The following is a 24,324-nucleotide window of genomic DNA, read 5'->3' as shown; positions in this document are numbered from 1 at the left end:
CAAGGAGATCCAACCACTCCATTCTGAAGGAGATCAGCCCTGGGATTTCTTTGGAAGGAATGGTGCTAAATCTGAAACTCCAGTACGTTGGCCACCTCATGCGAAGAGTTGACTCATTGGATGGGACTCTGATGCTGGGAGGGATTGGGGGCAGGAGGAGAAGGGGACGACAGAGGATGAGATGGCTGGATGGAATCACTGACTCGATGGACGTGATCTCAGTGAACTCCGGGAGTTGGTGATGGACAGGGAGGCCTGGCGTGTTGTGATTCATGGGGTCGCAAAGAGTCGGACACAACTGAGCGACTAAATTGAACTTAACTGAACTTAAGGGAAAAACATATCCTTAAGCAAGATGAGTTGTTTTGTTGTATAATCATTAGCTCTGGGCTTACAGAGAGACAGAGAGGAAAATATAAAAAATAAAAGAAGTTTACCCTTTCTCCTTCTTGAGAACTCCAGACCTCTATCTCTTCCTTGGGTATCCCAGACTTACCAACCTGCCTAGGAATTGACTCTCTCAGTTATGAGGTTGGAAAGAAACAAACTATCAGTGAAGAGAAAGAGTAAAATCTAAAGCAAAAGCAAAAAAAAAAAAAAAACTTTTCATATTTTTTAAAACATTTTAAATTAAATTAGTTTATTCTCTGTGTAGAATGTTGGTAACACATAGAATTGGGCCATATATTCACATGAAGATACAATAATATATATCTTTTCACATATGTCAAGTATAGATGAACTAACTGTTTTATCTCCACTTTTTAACTTTTATTTACATACACTTCAGTCTGCTTCTATATCCTTTGGAGTTTTGGGCCTCTAGAGTAGAATCTTGAAGTTTGTGAGCCGTCCCTGGGGACTCAGTCCCAGAGCTCTGTGCAAAGTTTCGGTCTTTTCTTAGAAATATCTCTTGAATACTCAACCTCTAATATAAATGTGCCCTCCATGCCCTTTTCAGAGTGAGGGGTAAGTACTGTGCCGCTTGATGCTGTGCATAAGACCCCTGCACAAATGAAAAAGGTGAATCAGCTGCTGATTTCTGGTGAATAGATCTCTCTAGTAAATGGAGAGACACACGGGCAGAACAGGCTGAGAATGGATCATGTTGCCAGACTGCACTAGGTAGGAAAAAATAATATGTTTTTAAATGGTGATAAGCTTATTCTTTGGAGAAGGAAATGGCAACCCACTCCAGTACTCTTGCTTAGAAAATTCTATGGATGGAGGAGCCTGGTGGTGTACAGTCCATGGGGTCACAAAGAGTTGGATATGACTGAGTGACTTCACTTTCACTTTCAAGCTTATTCTTTAAAATGCTCAGAAAGACCCAAGGCATGAAATATCATCTTGTCAATCACACTACATATAAGATATATTTCTCTGGCAGTAGGAAGGATTGAAGCTAGTGGTGATCCACTGTTGAAGGTGAACTCCTAGAGTTGCTACAAAATAAGCAACAGGGACTCTATAGCCTTGGACTTGGCCATGGCCATCACTTTTCTACTGGGCAGTGGCATTTTAATTGCCCAGTTTGCTTATGTATTTATAGATCACAAACAAGAGTCAGTGCACTCGGCAGCAATAGTTCTGTCTCTGTTAGACTGAATTCACAAAAAAAGGAAAGTTTGTTTTTTTCACCATGGTATGTTTTCTATATCAAAAGAGAATAAATTAAAAATGTAATAAAGTTAAACAATGACAAGGACAAAAAGGAAGGATCTCTATGCCTTATTTTGAATTACAACTGCTGTAACACAACCCCGGGGCAACTTTCTTTACCTCATTTTGAGTATTTTGAGTGGTTTGATTCATTCTGTAGCTTTATTTTTTAAAAGTGTAGTTGTTTTACACTTCTGTGTCAGTTCCTATTGTACAGCAAAGTGAATGAGCCATATGTTTATACATATCCCCTCTTTTTTGGATTTCCTTCCCACTTTAACAGTTTAAGAAGGTTCTCTTTTTTCCACACCCTGTTAAGCATTATTTTTTGTAAATTTTTTGATGGGGCCTGCCGGGAGCCAGCATATTGCATATTGAGTGCATATTGCATATTGCATATCGAGTGCAGCACTTTCCACAGCATCATCTTTCACGATCTGGAATAGCTCAACTGGAATTCTATCACTGCCGGGAGCCAGCGTGAGGAACTCCACCCATGACAAAGGTCATGAGGAAGGAGGCTTGGCATACGCAAAGGCGGGATCAAGCCTCAGGAGTCCCCCATCTACCCCCAAAACCAGAGTCTGCCTACTTTCTGCTTTGTGCTTTCACCTACACCTCTGACTTTATGGGGGGCTGTCCCCCACTACCTCTCTCTGAAAAAAGAGTTAGCTTACAGCTCCAGTTAATAATTCCAGGGTGTGACAGTGTTTAACCTACAAACTCCTTTGGAAATCCTCTAGCCTGCCTGAATAGGTTTTTCCAGCCACATGTGATTGTTCAGAGCCTCCCAATTGTGAAAAGGAAGGAGATGTTCTCAACTGTCTAAACACAGATTCTTTTGATTAGTTAAAAGATTGATTAGAAATTGTATTGGTGAAGGGATTTTCACTTGTTGGGCCAATGTTTGCTGCTAAGTTTCCATATCCCCTTACCTGCTGTGTCCCTGGCAGTGTATTGATTAATATAATTGGTGTAAGTAGTAGCTTTAATGTTTGTAACCTGGGACCCTTGAGTTAATTCTTTTTCTTGTTATAGCCCACCACACCTTTGCTCTGTAGGAATGCAACTTTATCTAATGCTTTTGGAGGGTGGCTCCTGACCAATCACCTTTAGAGAAAAATAAGTTTTCTGAAGAAAGGGTCTTAAAATGTTAACAGGCCTCCGGGCCAGAAGATGATGCAAATCACCTAAGCTTTTGCATATGATAAGTTTGCAGGAAGAAAGCCTGGCTTGCTGCATGACTCTACCCCTTCCCCCATTATCCTCTATGCATAACTTAAGGTATAAAAACTACTTTGGAAAATAAAGTGCGGGCCTTGTTCACGGAAACTTGGTCTCCCCATGTCGTTCTTTCTCTCACCTTCTGGCTGAATTATTCAGCCTCTTTTCTCCACTAAATTTCCTCACTGAGCTATCCTTATTTCAGCCTCTTTTCTTCACTGAAATTTCCTCACTGAGCTATCCTCATCCTATTACTCTTTATATTTTTGATAAATATTTAAATAAATAGGTCGCCTATGCCGTCTCTCCTTCGAATACCCTGGATCAGCCGGGGCTGGACCCCGGCAGGGGCCCATTCTGACCAGTGTGAGGTGATATTTTATTGTAGTTTTGATTTGCATTTCTCAGTCACGATAGTATGGTACTGGCACAAAAACAGAAATATAGATCGATGGAGCAGGCCAGAAAGCCCAGAGATAAACCCACACAACTATGGTTACCTAACCTATAACAAAGGAGGCAAGAATACACAGTGGAGAAAAGATAGTCTCTTCAATAAGTGGTGTTGAGAAAATTGGGCAGCTACATGTAAAAAGAGTGAAATTAGAGACTCCCTAACTCCAATACTTTGGCCACCTCATGTGAAGAGTTGACTCATTGGAAAAGACTCTGATGCTGGGAGGGATTGGGGGCAGGAGGAGAAGGGGACAACAGAGGATGAGATGGCTGGATGGCATCACCAACTTGATGGACATGAGTTTGGGTAAACTCTGGGAGTTGGTGATGGACAGGGAGGCCTGGGGTGCTGCGATTCATGGGGTCGCAAAGAGTCAGATACGACTGAGCGACTGAACTGAATTGAACACCATATACAAAAATAAAGTCAAAATGGATTCAATACTTAAATGTAAGGCTGGGTGCTAAAAAACTTTTAGAGGAAAACAGTCAGAACACTCTTTGTGATAAATCACAGCAAGATCTTTTTTGACCTATCTTCTAGAGTTATGACAATAAAAACAAAAATAAACAAATGGTACTAATTAAGCTGAAAACTTTTTGCACAGCAAAGGAAACCATAAACAAAGCAAAAAGACAGCATGAAGAATGGGAGAAAATATTTGTAAATGAAGCAACTGACATAGGATTAATCTCCAAAATATGTAAACAATTCTTGTAGCTCAATATCAAAACAAAAAACCCAAATAAAAATTGGGCAGAAGTCCTAAATAGACATTTCTCTAAGGCAGACATACAGATAGCCAACAAACACATCACAAGATGTTCAACATTCTGCTGTATTTTGAAAGCATTTCTCTAGTATCTTTCTCCACATCTTTAGTTCACTGCCGAGGTAGATTCTTCTCTATTGAGACTCAGATATCCCAGAGAGCTACCAAAAATACCTCCTCTAGTACAAAAATGATCTTTTTAGGCTTTCAGATTTTTCTATCTACTTCCAGTGTATTGAACTGGTAGGAGGAGTAACCAAGCAAGTGTTGGCTCAACAGCAATGGTAAAATTAACTCAAGTAAAATTAACAGCTATTCTGAGAGTACCTGATAAGCTATGGACAGAGAAGAGTGTAAATGACACTAGAAAACACTCCCCTTCTCCAAATGATACTCTGTGCAGTCTGTAACTCATGAACAATGGTTGCCTCTGCTCCTGGCCAGGCATCTCAAGGAGTCAGTAATTTGTCTGAGAACATGTAGCTGTGTCTTTTATGATCTGATTTGGTGTCTGTGAGAGGCTACTGGGCTTGGGTCAGAATTTTTCCATGTACGTCTCTATGTGAATAATGGGGAATCAGAAGAATTCAGGCTTGAATTGTACAAGCTCCTATACACCTATATCTATAATTTATTTTCATTATGGACCCCTTGAAGGCATTTTTGAATGCCTCTGTAATGCATTAACTTCTTCTTTTGTGTAGTCTTGATTTTTCTAGAGTCACTTACCAGAGTGGATTTCCCCAAATAGAATCACATCCAATTCTCTTTCAAAGTGAATGGCATGGTCTAATTATTGGCACTCTGCACTGAGCTTGCTGTAAGCCTTCACATTTGGAATTAGAGCTCAATCAGCAGGCAGAATAAAAACTGAATATGACTCTGACCTGGTATATTAAATGCTAGGGGGAACGACTCCATACATTTGATTCAGTAACAGGCCTACTTACCTAGTAAACATGACATAAACTCTGTGCTGACACACTGAGCTAGGAATTGATGAAACAGATCATTCTCCCTCTGATCTCTCTCTCTCCCCCTCTCTTTCACTTTTTCTGTCGACAGGAGCCAGAGAACCAGATTCACTTTCTTCGACAAGTGACACGATGACATATCACAATGGGAGCACTTTTCATCCAATCACATTTTTCCTCATTGGAATCCCAGGTCTGGAAGAGGTCCATGCCTGGATCTCCCTGCCTTTCTGCTCTGTTTACCTTGTGGCTTTACTGGGCAATGTCACAATTCTGCTGGTCATCGAGATGGACCAGACCCTCAGGGAGCCCATGTTCGACTTCTGGCCATTTTTTCAACAATTGATTGGCCCTTTCAACAACCTCAGTACCCCGTATGCTGGGTATCTTCTGGTTTAATGCTCATGAGATCAACTTTGGATCTTGTATGGCCCAGATATTCCTGATTCATGCTTTCACTGGCATAGAGGCTGGGGTCCTGGTAGCAATGGCCTTTGACTATTACGTGGCGATCTGTGCTCCACTCCACTACACAACCATCCTGACGTCCCGGGTACTCATGAGCATCACTTTGTACATTGTAATTTTTACAGTCTTGCTCACACTTCCCATGATCTATCTCATCTACCACCTACCCTTTTGCCAGGCTCATGCAATAATACCTCATTCCTACTGTGAGCACATGGGAATTGCAAAACTGTCCTGTGGAAACACCCATGTCAATGGTATTTATGGGCTCTTTGTGGTCTCTGTTTTTCTCCTAAACTCAGTCCCTATTGGCATGTCCTATGTTTATATACTCCGGGTTGTTTTCTGTCTGCCATCCCAAGATGCACAGCTAAAAGCCCTAAGCACATGTGCCTCCCATATTGCTGTCCTCTGTGTTTTCTATATCCCCTCACTCTTCTCTTTCCTCAGCCACCGATTTGGACACAACATACCCCACTATATTCACATTCTTGTTGCCAACCTCTATTTGGTTATCCCACCATTGCTCAACCCCATCATTTATGGTATGAGGACCAAACAAATATGGGGGCGAGTCTTTTATATGTTATTAAAAAATAAAACACCTACCATATTGTTTTACTAAGGATTTTGATTCTTTAGGAAAATTTGTGTGTTCTTGTCTTAACAAGTATCTCCTGGTTCTGACCTATTGCTGCCAGATTTCAACACAAGTTGATTTGTTCCTGACTGCTGACTAATGAATTTTAGAACTTGTGGAAACTCACTGGAACTTTAGTTCAAAGGTTAATGGGCTGTCCTGAAAGTGAGTTGTGTGACCCCTATTTGTATGTTATCATACATTGTCCTTGATAACGTGAAATTTCTTCTTTTCTGGAGATGATTTACTAAATTGTGTGTTTATTGCTCTATAATTAGAGAAATGGGGTGCTAGAACTTTGACCCTGTTTCCTGTGTCCACTCATTCATTCATTCATTCATGTTTTACTCAATTTGTACTCATTTGTGTTTATTGTATGTCTTCAATGATTCTTATCACTGAGGATAAATCAATGACCCCTACGAACAGGAACATCTATTGTTATGAAGCTTGCATCCTGCTGTACCCTTAAAAACAGCCAGGCTCATAGTTTCAATAAAAATTATTACCAACTCTGTATCCTGAAGTGGAAAGGTCTGCCAAACATGTAACACTCAGTGTAATGAGAAGCCAAAACAAATATAAAATTTAAATACAATTTCTCACTAATGTCATCAGTGCCATTTAGGTGATTTTTTTTCTTTGCAGTCTAGCTCATAATGTAAATGTGGTCTTGAGGTTTATTACATATAGCATTGCTGTCTACACTATGCATGCTGGACTTTTTCCTATCATTTTATTGCTTTGTTCTCTCAATCTACACTTGACCCTGAAATATTCCATCCTCAAATCCAAGACCTCTCTTTCTAAACCCATGATCTATCCCTAATGCCTTCACTGACTTTAATGTACAAATTATCAGATACACTAAGAATAGTCAATTTTTTATATGACCAAGGACTTTTGATTGATTCAATAAGATTTCCAAGACCAAACAATAAGCTTTTGCATCATCAAACTTGTTACATTACTTTATTTTCAAAGAATCATTTTCTTTTTCAAAGTCTCTTAACAAATAAAACTAAAGTAAAAATATAATAAATATCTTTGTTTCTACAATTCACACATTAATGACTTTAAACATTGCACTCATCTCAGAGATAAAGCTTAATAAATATGTATACAGAATTAAACTTGAAATCATCTTTAACACTGTTTCAATACAGCTTCTCTGCTATTTTTCTAGAGACAAAATTTATCATGTGTTTTTCTGACATCACAGTACATAAATTTTTAGCTCTACAACCAGTCACACTATTTTAGTTATTAATTCATTTAGATTAAAATATTTTGTTTTATAGCATTGATTTTATTTACCTATCCATTGATTAATAGGTATTCATATTAATTTCCAACTAGAAATATGTTGCATATTCTTTTATTTCTATGAACAATTTTTAGATCATTAATCCAGGGTTTACAATTTAATATAGAATTGTTGGTCAGCAGGACTGTTAATAATTAGAACATAATTCTGCTTTCCTGACCTTTGTTTTTGATCACTTTTTTAAGCTTTACATTTTCAAATATTCCTTTTCTCTAACTTTCATGCTTCCCTAATTTAACTTTGTTTCCTAACATTAACTGCTGAAGTGTTTGCTTTCTAATCACACTAAATTCTAGCTTTACTACTTTACTACTCTGAACAACAAAAAATTTCAGGCTTATTTGCTTTTTTCTGTTGTGTGACTTTTAGGAATTGCAATTCCAGTGACTTAACAAAGTGCATCTAACTCCTTGGAACTCCTTTTCTGACCTCCTGGCAGTGCTGTCTCCAGTCTAGCATTTGATCTCAGGAGTAAAGCCAGAGTGAGAATCAGAAGGCTTGGCTGGTTGATAAAATAATACTGCACTTAACATGGATATTCATCAATGTCTTCAAATGGGAGATTTTTAATTCTCTCTACAGAAGTAATCTCCATTCATTTTCCCATAACACTTTGCCATAGGTTCTGTTGTTCCTCTTCCAAATTGGAAAAAGTGGTGGCAGTACAGAACAAAGTGGCTTGAATTTATGCAGTATCACAATAAGCCTGTGATTGTCTGCTGCACCAAATAAATGAGAACATGAAAAAGAGATACTATCACACATCATGAGTCAGATTGCAGCTTCAAGCAAAACCATGAAGATTAACTGATTCTGAGGATACCAACTCCTCAACCTCCCAGCTATTTCTGAAAATTAGAAACCAATTTTTATGGTTAGAGAGACCCACTCGCTGAAATGGAAGGTAGGCTTGAGGTGCCTTGGAAGGCATTCAGAACAATCAGTGCCTACCACAATACATGTATTTTTAAGTGTGTATGAAGTTATAAGCTCATGTGTAAGTGAAGACAGCTCAGTATGATTCTGGAAACTTTAACAGGCTTGTTGAAACATGAGATAGGCTCAATATCTCAAAACTGAAAATGTAGGCAGTATAATGTATCAAGGGACTTCCCTGGCGGCTCAATGGTAAAGAATCTACCTACCAAGCTAGATAAGTGAATTTGATCCCTGGGTCAGAAAGATCCCCTGGAGGAGACAACCCATTCCAGTATTATTGCCTGGGAAATCCCATGGACAGAGGAGCCTGGTGGGCTACAGTCCATGGGGTCACCAAGAATTGGATAGGAGTTAGTGACTGAACACCACCACCACTATAATATATTGAATAATAGCACAGATTTGGAATCAGACATTTGGGTTCAAATTTTACCTTTGTTGTTTCTAAAAATATTCCACAGTTCAAGTTTTCCATCTGTATAAGCAGATGAGCATAGTATCTATATCATAGGGCTATTTCAAAGACTAAAAAGATGAACAAAATTAAATGCACTTTGAAGATACCTCTTAGGCTTCCCTCATAGTCCAGCTGGTAAAGAATCTGCCTGTGATGCAGGAGACCCCGGTTCAGTTCCTGAGTCGGGAAGATCCACTGGAGAAAGGATAGGCTACCCACTCCAGAATTCTTGGGTTTCCCTTGAGGCTCAGCCGATAAAGAATCTGCCTGCAATGTGGGAGACCTGGGTTCGATCCCTGGGTTGGGAAGATTCCCTGGAGAAGGGAAAGGCTACCCTCTCCAGTATTCTGGCCTAGAGAATTCCATGGACTATGTCCATGGGGTCTCAAAGAGTTGGACATGACTGAGTGGCTTTCACTTTCACTTACTTAATAACACATTAAGTAAAAGCAAACCTAGCTGGGACAATGGGATAAGGGCCTCTGATAAGAAGGTCTCATGGGAAAAAAAAAAAAAAAATGTGAAAATGTGGTTGTGTATAACCTAAAATGTATACATTTTAGGTTATAAATAAAAAATAAAACAAACAAAAACTAATCTTACTTAACTTTACTCAAACATTAACAGGAATTTTGTCTCACCCTTGGACAAAGTGCAAATGTTGGTTTGAGTACCCTGTCAACAAGACGTTGGTCTGATATTTTTTGATACCAGGGAATAAGTTTCCTACAATATTTCAGGGCTGACATTCTGTGACTCATCTTGGTTCTAAGGCTTGCTCTTGGCTTGGTCCTAAGACATCTAACTAGCAACTCCTCAGGAATAGATGCTTCCTCATTTCCAAACAGCAGAAAAAGGGGTATGATCTTGCCTAACCTTTTTCAGTTTATGTTCTAAAATTCACTCTAACTGAACTTATCAGTTATATGCACAAGATCTCCAAGAAAATGCCATGCTCAAATGTATATATCTTCAATTGTTTTAGAAAATATATATGTGTGTGTGTATATATGCACTATATATATATATACACATACAAATGCATTTTTATGTATATATACATATATATTTCCACTTCATATGATGTATTAAATTTTATGTTAACAGGGATTTAACTTTAAGGTTTGTGTGATACAACTGGAAAGAGGAGTCAAAAGAAACATTTAACTTCACACTTTGTAGTCTATGCTTTGTATCTTAAGCCTTGTTAGACTTTTGCTTAAGTATTATCTAAGATGTCAGCTTAAATGTAATGAGATATAATTTTTCACACTCAAAATAAATTTATTTCACTGAGAATAAGAACTATGTAAATATTAAACTAAAAACTCATGAAAAAATGTTACAATAATTGAGAATTTCAGACCAAATGTTACAGACTAGATGGCTTGAGAGATTTCTCAGTGAAGTTTACATAGGTCCAAGGTTTACAAAAGTGGTGTTGTGAGCTAAATTCTACTTTAATTAACTGCTTAAAACATGCCAGGTATTATACTGAGTGCCTTATATGCACTACTTAATTTATCTTCAAAATACCCTATGCTGTTGGTACTACTGTTATCCCTAATTTTCCAGTTGAAGAAACAAAGATATAGAGGTAATTAGTAAATCATTCATAGTTTTATAGTCATACGTGGGGAATCTAGTATTTGAATTGAGTCAGATAATTTCCAGGGTTGGCTATTTTTACCACTCATCTGTATGACCTCTGTCATATGTATATATGAATAACTATAAAAGGGGAACAATCTTGGACAGAGGATAGTGGGTCCAAAGACTGACAGATTAGAATTCCTAAAGCTAAGCATTCAATGAACTGAGATACCTGGTCAGTGAAGGGAGACAGGAGAGCTAAGGCTGAAAACAGAGTCTCCAATGCTAGGTTATTATGTTCTAACTTAGAATATGGATTTTATCTAGAAAACAGAAACCCACAGAACTGAACACAAAATCTTCCTTAGAGGACATGAATATTTCTCTCTTTGGCATATACAAATGATAATATCTGTGTTTTTGTCCCACATTCATAACTTTCTCTCTATAAATTCCTATCCATGTTACTTCTCGTGGGTTTCTCTTTTTCTAAATCATAGTATGAGGGTTTTGTTCCCTGGCGGCTCAGATGGTAAAGCATCTGCCTACAATGCGGGAGACCTGGGTTCAATCCCTGGGTTGGGAAGCTCTCCTGGAGAAGGAAATGGCAACCCACTCCAGTACTCTTGCCTGGAAAATCCCATGGACGGAGGAGCCTGGTAGGCTACAGTCCATGGGGTCGCAAAGAGTCAGACACAACTGAGCGACTTCACTTTCACTTTCAGAGGATTTAATCCCAGGACACGATTTATAAGAGAAAGTGGCTGCTGCTGCTGCTGTTAAGTCACTTCAGTAGTGTCCGACTCTGTGTGACCCCATAGAGGGCAGCCCACCAGGCTCCCCCATCCCTGGGATTCTCCAGGCAAGAACACTGGAGTGCGTAGCCATTGCCTTCTCCTAAGAGAAAGTGGAATTAACTCATTTTTTCCCAAACCTATAAGCAGCTACAATCTTAATATAAAACTTCTCTCTTTGGACTGTATGAAAAAATAGGCATAGATTTTTACTGCTTGATATTTATTATGTGTCTCACTTCTTGTGGAGAATGAAGCATCATGGATGGCTTTTCTTTTGAATTAGGTGTGTACTGAATTCAAATGAAAGAGGCATGATCTATTCATGGGGGCTGAGAGCTAATACCTTGATATGATATGCAGTAATCCATTTCAGGTGGGAAATCTTGCAACATTTAAATGGAGATTATGTATCTTCAAAAATATCTAGATCAAAAGCATTTAAAATCTATTTATAAGAATGGTTATGTATTTGGTTGATAAAGTAAATTTCTGCTTCTGGAAAGGGTTAAAGGGATTGAGTGAAATGCATTAAGGAAGCTTGATGAAAGTCTGAGGTAAGCACTGACTTAATATTGAGCATTTATTTCCGGAGACAAACTCAAGTAAGCATCACAAGGTCTAGCAGCCTTGCTCTTGGCCAGCACCCTGACAGTGACCACTGGCAATTACCTGGAAGTTTCAGTTTTCTTTTTTTTTTTTTTAATTTAAATTTATTTATTTTAATTGGAGGCTATCTACTTTACAATATGTATTAGTTTTACCATACATCAACATGAATCTGCCACAGGTGTACACATGTTCCCCATCCAAACCCCCCTCCCACCTCCCTCCCCGAATCATCGCTCTGGGTGCATCAGCCCCAAGCATCCGGTATCATGCATCAAACCTGGACTGGGGATTTGTTTCTTATATGATATTACACATGTTTCAATACCATCATCCCAAATCATCCCACACTCTCCCTTTCCCACAGAGTCCAAAAGACTGTTCTATACATCTGTGTGTCTTTTGCTGTCTCACATACAGGGTTATTGTTACCATCTTTCTAAATTCCATATATATGCGTTAGTATACTGTATTGGTGTTTTTCTTTCTGGTTTACTGCACTCTGTATAATAGGCTCCAGTTTCATCCACCTCATTAGAACTGATTCAAATGTATTATTTTTAATGGCTGAGTGGATTGCAATAAACTGTGGAAAATTCTGAAAAAGATGGGAATACCAGACCACCTGATCTTCCTCTTGAGAAATTTGTATGCAGGTCAGGAAGCAACAGTTAGAACTGGACATGGAACAACAAACTGGTTCCAAATAGGAAAAGGAGTACGTCAAGGCTGTATATTGTCACCCTGCTTATTTAATTTAGATGCAGAGTACATCATGAGAAACACTGGACTGGAAGAAGCACAAGCTGGAATCAAGATTGCCAGGAGAAATATCAATAACCTCAGATATACAGATGACACCACCCTTACGGCAGAAAATGAAGAGGTACTAAAAAGCCTCTTGATGAAGGTGAAAGAGGAGGTGAAAAAGTTGGCTTAAAATTCAACATTCAGAAAACGAAGATCATGGCATCCGGTCCCAACACTTCATGGGAAATAGATGGGGAAACAGTAGAAACAGTGGCAGACTTAATTTTTGGGGGCTCCAAAATCACTGCAGATGGTGACTGCAGCCATGAAATTAAAAGACTCTTACTCCTTGGAAGGAAAGTTATGACCAACCTAGATAGCATATTCAAAAGCAGAGACACTACTTTGCCAACAAAGGTCTGTCTAGTCAAGGCTATGGTTTTTCCTATGGTCATGTATGGATGTGAGAGTTGGACTGTGAAGAAGGCTGAGCACCGAAGAATTGATGCCTTTGAACTGTGGTGTTGGAGAAGACTCTTGAGAGTCCCTTGGACTGCAAGGAGATCCAACCAGTCCATTCTGAAGGAGATCAGCCCTGGGATTTCTTTGGAAGGAATGATGCTAAAGCTGAAACTCCAGTACTTTGGCCACCTCATGCAAAGAGTTGACTTATTGGAAAAGACTCTGATGCTGGGAGGGATTGGGGGCAGGAGGAGAAGGGGACGACAGAGGATGAGATGGCTGAATGGCATCACTGACTTGATGGATGTGAGTCTGGGTGAACTCTGGGAGTTGGTGATGAACAGGGAGGCCTGGCGTGCTGCAATTCATGGGGTCGCAAAGAGTTGGACATGACTGAGTGACTGAACTGAACTGAATACTCCATTCTGTATATGTACCACAGCTTTCTTATCCATTCATCTGCTGATGGACATCTAGGTTGCTTCCATGTCCTGGTTATTATAAACAGTGCTGTGATGGGGTACATGTGTCTCTTTCATTTCTGGTTTCCTCGGTGTGTTTGCCCAGCAGTGACTGCTGGGTCATAAGGCAGTTCTATTTCCAGATTTTTAAGGAATCTCCCCACTGTTCTCTATACTGGCTGTACTAGTTTTAATTCCCAATAGTGTAAGAGGGTTCCCTTTTCTCCACACCCTCTCCAGCATTTATTGCTTGTAGACTTTTGGATAGCAGCCATTCTGACTGGCTTGAAATGGTACCTCATTGTGGTTTAAGTAGCCGTGCAAAATACAGCTCTCTTTTCTTTTTTTTTTTTTCTCTCTCTCTCTCTCACACACACACACACACACACACATATACACCTCAACTTGGGAATGTATATAACATTCCGTTTATTTTTTCAACCTGATATTGGAAATATTGGGAGATAGGGAAGTATGGAGTTATACTAAAGGTAAAAACAGAGGTAGGTGCTATTTTATCCCAATCTTGAACAACACTGCCTCGAGTTGATGACTCTGAAAAAATTCAATCTGTTTTATTATTTTATATTATGGGGCTTCTCTTGATTGCTTCTTCATTATTTCCAAGGCATTGCAACAATACCCTTCTCCATTTCCTATAGACAATGACAGAAAGCAACTTTTTTTCCTATTAAATTTTGTTACTCAGACAGTATTGTGATGCACAAAAATGCCTTCAGCAGATTCTTAACACCCTGAAGCCTTCTAGGGTGTTCTCAACCCATATTTTCAGTGTCTTAATCAGGAGGAGTTAACCTAGTGCATGTTATTTCTGAAGCAGTGATAGGAGGTTTCTTCTGTGGAACTGATGTAGAATGAGAAGTTAATGAGGAATTGACACATACCACCATAAACAACCCCAATCATAACAATCTAGAATGAGCCACTAAGAAATGGAATGGCCTTGGGAAAACAGAGATATCAATGAAAATCTATGCAGGTTTAATATTATCTTTCTTTTTGGGCTCCTTTGAGTACAGAGGTGTGTGACCAGACTATATCTGCTCTTGGGCAGGCGAGAATGCCTCTGTCTTTGTTTGTGATAATATATTTTTCTTAAATTTTTTTCTGTCTTTTTGACTGGATAGTAGGTATGATGTTGGAATCTTCTCTGTGTCAGTAAGGATGAATGAATCTTTAGAGAATTTTCACATTTTCTAATTATGGAAGGTGTGTCCATTCATGCCTTTGACTTTATTTTCTCACCTGCCTATCTCCTTTTGGGTTATGCCTGCATTTTCACAAGTGTATCCTTGATTATTCACATGTCCCTCTTCAGACAAGGACTTCATAAAGGGTATGGGAAATACTACATTATTCCATACTTCATGTTATGTTTTATAGTTCTGCCATGGATTTGATGCTAAAACCTTTGTGTTAAAAAATAGGATTAAATCTGTATAAATATTATGTGCATTCTTTAAGCCTGGTCCATTCAAAAGAGATTGACTTCCTCTAGAATTTAAAAAAGAAACAAACAGATAAGTCCTTCCATATAGAAAACCTTTCCATTTTCACTTAGTACTGAAGCACTTAGCACTGAAGCACTTAGCTGATCATTTTTATTACCAGTTCTTATTAAATCTTTTTTTCCCCCTGATTCTAGGAGTGGCAACTTCTCCTAATCTGTGATTTGGAAGAATGTTTTATCACAATAGGAGCATTTTTCACCCAACCACATTTTTCCTCATTGAAATCCCAGGTCTAGAAGAGGTCCATGGCTGGATCTCCCTGCCTATCTGCTCTGTATACCTTTTGGCTTTACTGAACAATGTCACAATTCTGCTGGTTATCAAGATGGACCAGACAATCCAGAAGCCCATGTTATACTTTCTGGTCATCCTTTCAACAATTGATTTGGCCCTTTTGACAACCTCAGGACCCCATATGCTGGGTATCATATGGTTTAATGCTCATGAGATCAAGTTTGGAGCTTGTGTGGCCGAGATGTTCTTGATCCATGCTTTCACTGGCACAGAGGCTCAAGTCCTGGTGGCGATGGCCTTTAACTGCTGTATGACAATTTGTGCTCCACTCCAGCACATGACCATCTTGACATCCAAGGTGTTGTGGGCATCAGTTTGTACATTGTAATGTGTCCAAACCTGCTTACACTTCCCGTGATCTGTGTCATCTATTGCTTACGCTTTTGCCAGTTTCAATAATAATAATACCTCAAACCTACTGTGAACACATGGGAACTGCAAAACTATCCTGTGGAAATATCCAGTTCAGTTCAGTTTAGTCGCTGTCAAGTCCAGCTCTTTGCGACCCCATGGACTGCAGCATGTTGAACTTCCCTGTTCATCACCAACTCCCAGAGCCTATACAAACTCATGTCCCTTAAGGCAGTAATACCATCCAATCATCTCATCCTCTGTCATCACCGTCTCTTCCTGCCTTCAATCTTTCCCAGTATCAGGGTCTTTTCAAATGAGTCAGTTCTTCACATAAAGTGGCCAAAGTATTGGAGTTTCAGCTTCGGCATCAGTCCTTTCAAAGAATACTCAGGATTGATCTCCTTTACAATGGACTGGTTGGATCTCCTTGCTGTCCAAGGCACTCTCAAGAGTCTTCTCCAACACCACAGTTCAAAAACATCAATTCTTTGGCATTCAATTTTCTTTATAGTTCAACTCTCACATCCATACATGACTGGAAAAACCATACTGGAAAAACCATAGCTTTGACTAGACGGACGTTTGTTGGCAAAGTAATGTCTCTGCTTTTTAATAAGCTGTGTAGGTTGGTCATAACTTTTCTTTCAAGGGGCAAGTGTCCTTTAATTTCATGGTGGCTGTCACTATCTGCGGTGATTTTGGAGCCCCCGAAAAAAAACTCTCTCACTGCTTCCACTGTTTCCCCATCTATCTGCCATGAAGTGATGGAACTGGATGCCATTAACTTAGTTTTCTGAATGCTGAGTTTTAAGCCAACTTTTTCACTTTCCTCTTTCACTTTCATCAAGAGTCTCTTTAGTTCTTCTTTCCTTTCTGCCATAAGGGTGGTGTCATCTGCATATCTGAGGTTATTGATATTTTCCTGATTTCAGCCTGTGCTTCATCCAGCCCAGCATTTCACATGATGTACTCTGCATATAAGTTAAATAATCAGGTGACAAATTACAGCCTTGACATACTCCTTTCCTGATTTGGAACCAGTCTGTTGTTCCATGTCTGGTTCTAACTGTTGCTTCTTGACCTGCATACAGATTTCTCAGGAGGCAAGTCAGGTGGTCTGGTATTCCCATCTCTTTCAGAATTTTCCACAGTTTGTTGTGATCCACACAGTCAGAGGCTTTGGCGTAGTCAATAAAGCATAAGTAGATGGTTTTTCTGGAATTCTCTTGCTTTTTCCATGTTCCAACAGGTGTTCGCAATTTGGTCTCTGCTTTCTCTGCCTTTTCTAAATCCAGCTTGAACATCATGAAGTTCATGGTTCACATATTGCTGAAGCCTGGCTTGGAGAATTTTAAGCATTACTTTGCTAGTGTGTGAGATGAGTGCAATTGTGTGGTAGTTTGAACATTCTATGGCATTGCCTTTCTTTGGGATTGGAATGAAAGTGGACCTTTTCCAGTACTGTGGCCACTGCTGAGTTTTCCAAATTTGCTGGCATATTGAGTGCAGCACTTTCACAGCATCGTCCTTTATAATTTGTAATAACTCAGCTGGAATTCCATCACCTCCACTAGCTTTGTTCGTAGTGATGCTGCCTAAGGTCCACTTGACTTCACATTCAAGGATGTCTGGCTTTAGGTGGGTGATCACACCATCGTGGTTATCTGGGTCATGAAGATCTTTTTAGTATAGTTCTTCTTGGTATTCTTGCCATCTCTTTTTATTATCTTCTGCTTGTTAGGTCCTTACCATTTCTGTCCTTTATTGAGCCCATCTTTGCATGAAATGTCCCCTTGGTATCTCTAATTTTCTTGAAGAGATCTCTAGTTGTTCCCGTTCTATTGTTCTCTTCTATTTCTTTGCACTGATCATTGAGGTAGGCTTTCTTATCTCTCCTTCCTATTCTTTGGATCTCTGCATTCTTTTCTATTTGTAAGGCCTCCTCAGACAACCATTTTGCCTTTTTGCATTTCTTTTTCTTGTTGATGTCTTGATCACTGCCTACTCTACAATGTCACAAACCTTTGTCCATAGTTCTTCAGGAACTCTGTCTATCAGATCTAATCTCTTGAATCTATTTGTCACTTCCACTCTATAATCATAAGGGATTTTTTATTTAGGTCATACCTGAATGGTCTGAGCACTGAAGGATTGATGCTTTTAAACTGTGGTGTTGGAGAAGACTCTTGCAAGTCCCTTGGACTGCAAGGAGATCCAACCAGTACATCCTAAAGGAGATCAGTCCTGGGTGTTCATTGGAGGGACTGTGTTGAGGCTGAAATTCCAATACTTCGGCCACCTGATTTGGATAGCTGACTCATTGGAGAAGACCCTCATGCTGGGAAAGATTGAGGGCAGGAGAAGAAGGGGACGACAGAGGATGAGATGGTTGGATGGCATCATCTACTCGATGGACATGGGTTTGGGTGGACTCCAGGGAGTTGGTAATGGACAGGGAGGCCTGGCATACTGTAGTTCATGGGGTCGCAAAGAGTCAGACAAGACAGAGTGACTGAACTGAACTGAACTGAATGGTCTAGTGGTTTTCCCTATTTTCTTTAAGTCTGAATTTGGGAATAAGGCATTCATGATCTGTGGCACAGTCACCTCCCAGTCTTATTTTTGTTGACTTTATAGTGCTTCTCCATCTTCTGCTGTAAAGAATATAATCAATCTGATTTTGGTATTGACCATCTGGTGATGTCTATACGTAGAGTTTTCTCTTTTGTTGTTGGAAGTGGTTGTTTTCTATGACCAGTGTGTTCTCTTGGCAAATCTCTGTTAGCCTTTGCCCTGCTTTTTTGTACTCCAAGGCCAAACTTGCCTGTCAATCCAGGTATCTCTTGACTTCCTACTTTCACATTCCAGTCACCTATGATGAAAAGGACATCATCTTTTGGTGTTAGTTCAAGAAGGTCTTGTAGGTCTTCATAGAAACGTTCAACTTCAGTTTCTTAAGCATTAGTTGTTGGGAAACAGACTAGGATTACTGTGATATTTAATGATTTGTCTTGTAAGTGAACAGAGATCATTCTGTCCTTTTTGAGATTGCACCCAAGTACTGCATTTCATACTCTTTTGTTGATTATGAGGGCTACTCCATTTCTTCTAAGGGATTCTTGCCCATAGTAGTAGATATAATGGTCATCTGAATTAAGTTTGCTCATTCCAATCCATTTTAGTTCACTGATTCCTAAAATGTCAATGTTCACTCTTGCCATCTCCTGCTTGACCACTTTCTATTTACCATGATCCATGGACCTAACATTCCAGGTTACTATACAATATTGTTATTTATAGCACTGGAATGTACACCCACCATCAGTCACATTTACACCTGGGTGTCGTTTTCGTTTTGGTTCCATCTCTTCATTTTTTCTGGAGTTATTTCTACACTTTTCTCCAGTAGCATTTGGGCACCACCAACCTGGGGAGTTCATCTTTCAGTGTCATATCTTTTTGCCTTTTCATACTGTTCATGGGGTTCTGAAGGCAAGAATACTGAAGTGATTTGCCATTCCCTTCTCCAGTGGATCACATTGTGTCAGAACTCTCCACTATGGCCCTTTCGTCTTGGGTGGCCCTATGCATCTTGGATCATAGTTTCATTGAGTTAGGTAAGGCTATGGTCCATGTGATCAGTTTGATTCATTTTCTGTGATTGTGTTTTTCATTCTATCTGCCCTCTGAAGGATAAGGATAAGAGGCTTATGGAAGCTTCCTGATAGGAGAGACTGACTGTAGGGGAAACTGGGTCTTGTTCTGATAGGCAGGGCCATGCTCAGTAAATCTTTACTTACTATCTCTTAATAACACATTAAGTAAAAGTAACCCTAACTGGAACAATGGGATAAAGACCTCAGAGAAAAGGTGTATGACCTTACCTAATGTTTCTCAGCTTTTGTTCTGAAATTAACTCTTACTAAACTTATTGGTTACATGCCCATGATTTCCAAGATATTGCCATATTTGAATATATGTATATGAAAGTGATTGAGAATATATATAGAGAGACATATATATACATATATATACTTAAGTATGTACATGCAGATACACATATATGTTTGCACTTCATATCATGTATGAAGTTTTATATTTCCAGAGATTTAACTTTAAGATTTGTGTGATATAACTGAAAGACAAGAGTCAAAAGAAACATTTAACTTCATTCTTTGTAGTCTATGCTTTATATCTTAAACCTGATCATGCTCTGTTTTAAGTATTATCTAAGATATCTGCTTAAACCTAAAGAGATTCAATTTTTGCACTCAAATACATTCCAGTCAGAATAAGAACTATGTGTACATTTGACTCAGCACTAATGGATAAGTGTTACAATAAATTAGAACTTTCACCAAATGTTACAGACTGGTGGCATAAGAGATTCTCAGTATAGTTTACATAGGTCCAGTGTTTACAAAGGTGGTGCTGTGAGCTAAATCTTATTTTAATTAACCACTTAAAATATGCCAGGAATTATACTGAGTGCCTGATATATAGTACTTAATTTATCTTCAAAATGCCTTATGCTCTTGGTCCAATTATCATCCCTAATTTTCCAGTTGAGGAAACTGAGACATAGAGATAATTAGTAAATCACTCATGGTGATATAGCCATACATGGGAGTCCAGTATTTGAACTGAGTCAGATCAATCCCAGGGTTGGCCACTTTGACCATTTGTCTCTATGGCCTCTATGACATATATATGAACAACTGTAAAAGGGGAGCAATCGTGGACAGAGGATAGTGGGTCCAAAGACCCCTAAAGCTAAGCTTTCAATGAACTGAGATACCTGGTCAGTGAAGGGAGACAGGGAGAGCTAAGGCTGAAAATGGAGTCTCCAATGCTAGCTTATTATGTTTGAACTTAGAATATGAATTAGGTGCCATTTTGTCTAGAAACAACAACCCATAGAATTTGACTACAGAATCTTCCCTAGAGGAACATGAATACTTCTCTCTATGGCATATACAAATGATAATATCTGTGTTTTTGTCCCACATTCATAACTTTCTATAAATCCCTAACCATGTTACTTTCTCTTGGGTTTCTCTTTTTCTACATCATAGTCTGAGGGTTTTGTCAGCAATCTCAGAGGAGTTAATCTCAGAGCACGATTTATAAGAGAAAGCTGAATTAACTCATTTTTTTCCCAAACCTATAAACAGCTACAACCTTAATATAAAACTTCTCTCTCCAGACTGTATGAAAAAACAGACATAGAGTTTTACTGTTTGATATTTATCATGTGTCTCTCTTTCTAAGGAAAAATGAAGCATCACACATGAATTTTCTTTTTATTTAGGTGTGTACTGAACTCAAATGAAAGAGGCACGATCCATCCAACGTGGCTGAGAACTACTACTTTGATATGATATGCTTGATGCAGTAATCCGTTTCAGGTGGGAAATCTTGCAGCTTTTAAATAGAGATGGGTATCTTTAAAAATATATAAAAGATCAAAGGCATTTAAAATCTACTTACAAGAATGGTTATTTAGTTGGTTGATAAAGTAAAATTTCTGCTTCTGGAATAGGTTACAGGGATTGAATGAAATGCCTTTATGAAGCAGGATGAAAGTCTGAGGTGAACAGTGGCGTGTTATTGAGCATTTATTTATAGAGATGAACCCAAAGTAGGCATCACAATGTCTTCTAGTTTTGCTCTTCACCTGCACCCTGACAGGGGCCATTGGCAATTACCTGGAAGTTTCCATTTAAAACACACACACACACACACACGTACACACACATAAAGGAGCACTGCAAAATACAGCTGTTCTCTATCTCTCCATCTTTCTTTTTTTCTTTATCTCACAAACACACACACCAACTTCAGAATGTATACAACATTTATTTTATTCATTCAACCTGATATATTTCCCATGGAAATATGGAGTTATACTAAGGTTAAAACCACTCCAGTACTCTTGCCTGGAGAATCCCATGGAGGGAGGAGCCTGGTAGGCTGCAGTCCATGGGGTCGCTAAGAGTCAGACACAACTGAGCGACTTCACTTTCACTTTTCACTTTCGTGCATTGGAGAAGGAAATGGCAACCCACTCCAGTGTTCTTGCCTGGAGAATTCCAGGGATGGGGGAGCCTGGTGGGCTGCCATCTATGGGGTCGCACAGTCGGACATGATTGCAGCGACTTAGCAGTAGCAACAGCAATGCTACTTTATCATGAACTTGAAGCACTCTGCCTCAAGTTGGGAACCCAGAGAAAGTGTCTTATCTTTATTATTTGAGTTTATGGGGTTTCTCCTGATTGCTTCTTGATCATTTTGAAGGCATTGCAAAATTGCTTCTATTTCCTTCAGACAATGATGAAAAGCAAGTCTCTCTTCTGTTAGATTTTGTTGTTTCAGATTTTTTGTGATGCTCAAAAATACCTTCTGCAGATCCATAACAACCTGAAGCCTTTTAGGCTGTACTCTACCCACACTTCCAATGTTTTAGTCAGGCAGAAGGAGTGAATAGAGTACATGCCAGTTCTGAAGCAGTGATAAAATTATCAGGTTTTCTCAGAGGAGCTGATGTAGAGTGAACAGTGAATGCAGAATTTGTCACATACCACTAGAAACCAATATATTCATAACAATCAAAAATGAACCACTATTAAATGAAATGGCTGAGAAAATAGAGACATCAGTGAAAATCTACAGAAGTTTATTATCTTTTTATTATTATCTTTCTTTCAGGGATCTTTCAAGTACAGAGGTATGTGTCCACTTGAGTCTGCTCTTGGGCAGGAATCTCAGAATGTCTGTATTTTTTTTCTTATGATAATATATATCTCTGATATTTTGCTTCTGTCATTTTACAGAAAACTGTTTGATCTTGGAATTTTCTGTATGTCAAAATGATAAATAAATCTTTAGAGAAATTCTGCCTTTTCTAATTATGGAAGTGTTGTGTGCATTCATGCCTATGACTACTTTCTCATCTGCCTCTCTCTTTTGGGGTTATGTCTGCATTCTCATATGTGTATCCTTGGCTTTTCATGTGTCCCCTTTCAGTAGGGATTTCAAAAAAGATATAGAGAATATTAAATTATTCCATACTTCATGCTATGATTTATGTTTTCTATTTTGCCCAGGGTTTGATGATAAACCTTAGATGATAAAAAAAATAGGGTTAAAGGTTTATAAGGATTACATATTTTGAGACTGGACCATTCAAATGAGTATGGCTTGATTTAGAATATGAAAAAGAATTAATAGATCTTCCAAAGCAAAATTTTTCATTTCACAATATATTGAAACTCTAAGCTAATCATTTTCATAACCAGTTCTTACTGAAATTTCTTTTTTTCTTCTTCCTTCTAGGGGTGACGACTTCTTCTACTCTGTGACTTGGAAGGATGTTTTATCACAATAGGAGCATTTTTCACCCAACCACATTTTTCCTCATTGGAATCCCAGGTCTGGAAGAGGTCCATGGCTGGATCTCCCTGCCTTTCTGCTCTGTTTACCTTGTGGCTTTACTGGGAAATGTCACAATTTTGCTGGTCATCAAGACAGAGAAGTCCCTCCAGGAGCCCATGTTCTACTTCCTGGCCATCCTTTCAACAATTGATTTGGCCCTTTCAACAACCTCAGTACCCCGTATGCTGGGTATCTTCTGGTTTGATGCTCACGAGATTAGTTTTGGAGCTTGTGTGGCCCAGATGTTCCTGATCCATGCTTTTACTGGCATGGAAGCTGAAGTCTTGCTGGCGATGGCCTTTGACCGCTATGTGGCGATCTGTGCTCCACTCCACTACACGACCATTTTGACATCCCGGGTGCTCATGGGCATCAGCATGTGCATTGTAATTCGTCCACTTCTGCTTACACTTCCCATGATCTATCTCATCTATCGCCTACCATTTTGCCAGACTTATATAATACCTCATTCCTACTGTGAACACATGGGAATTGCAAAACTGTCCTGTGGAAATATCCGAATTAATGGTATCTATGGACTTTTTGTTGTTTCCTTCTTTGTCCTAAACCTAGTCCTTATTGGCATCTCCTATGTTTATATTCTCTGGGCTGTCTTCTGTCTCCCATCCCAAGATGCACGACTAAAAGCCCTAAGCACATGTGGGTCCCATATTGGGGTCATCTGTGTTTTCTATATCCCCTCAGTCTTCTCTTTCCTTACCCACAGATTTGGACACAAAATACCTCGCTATATTCATATTCTTGTTGCCAACCTCTATTTGATTATCCCACCCTCACTCAACCCCATCATTTATGGTATAAAGACCAAACAGATATGGGAGCCTGTACTCCGTGCATTTATTAAAAAATAAGACACTTACCACATTGTTTTATTAAGGATTTTGTTCTCTCAAGGAAGATATGCGTATTCTTGCTTTAACAAATATCTCCTGGTCCTGATCTATTGCTGCCAGATTGCAACACAAGTTGATTTATTCCTAACTGCTGACTAATGGGTTCTAGGACTTGTGGAAACTTTATTGGAGCTTCAATTCAAAGGTTAATAGGCTAACTTGAAAGGAAGCTGTTGTGGTCTCTATTTGTATATCATCATACTTTGT

At 39.0% G+C, this 24,324-nt stretch overlaps 1 protein-coding gene and 2 pseudogenes across 1 annotated transcript; all 3 read left to right on the top strand.

Moving 5' to 3' along the window:
- On the top strand, positions 5,222 to 6,176 carry OR52J13P (olfactory receptor family 52 subfamily J member 13, pseudogene; annotated as a pseudogene).
- OR52AH1P (olfactory receptor family 52 subfamily AH member 1, pseudogene) lies at positions 15,291 to 15,894 on the top strand (annotated as a pseudogene).
- Positions 23,140 to 24,075, top strand: OR52J3D (olfactory receptor family 52 subfamily J member 3D). The gene is given in 1 exon segment (NM_001206686.1): positions 23,140 to 24,075. A coding segment is annotated over 1 exon segment (936 nt).
- The last annotated feature ends 249 nt before the right edge of the window (positions 24,076 to 24,324 follow it).

This window comes from Bos taurus, chromosome 15 (assembly GCF_002263795.3).
Source record: "Bos taurus isolate L1 Dominette 01449 registration number 42190680 breed Hereford chromosome 15, ARS-UCD2.0, whole genome shotgun sequence".
NCBI lineage: Eukaryota > Metazoa > Chordata > Mammalia > Artiodactyla > Bovidae > Bos > Bos taurus.
This window is presented reverse-complemented; position numbering and strand designations above follow the sequence as displayed.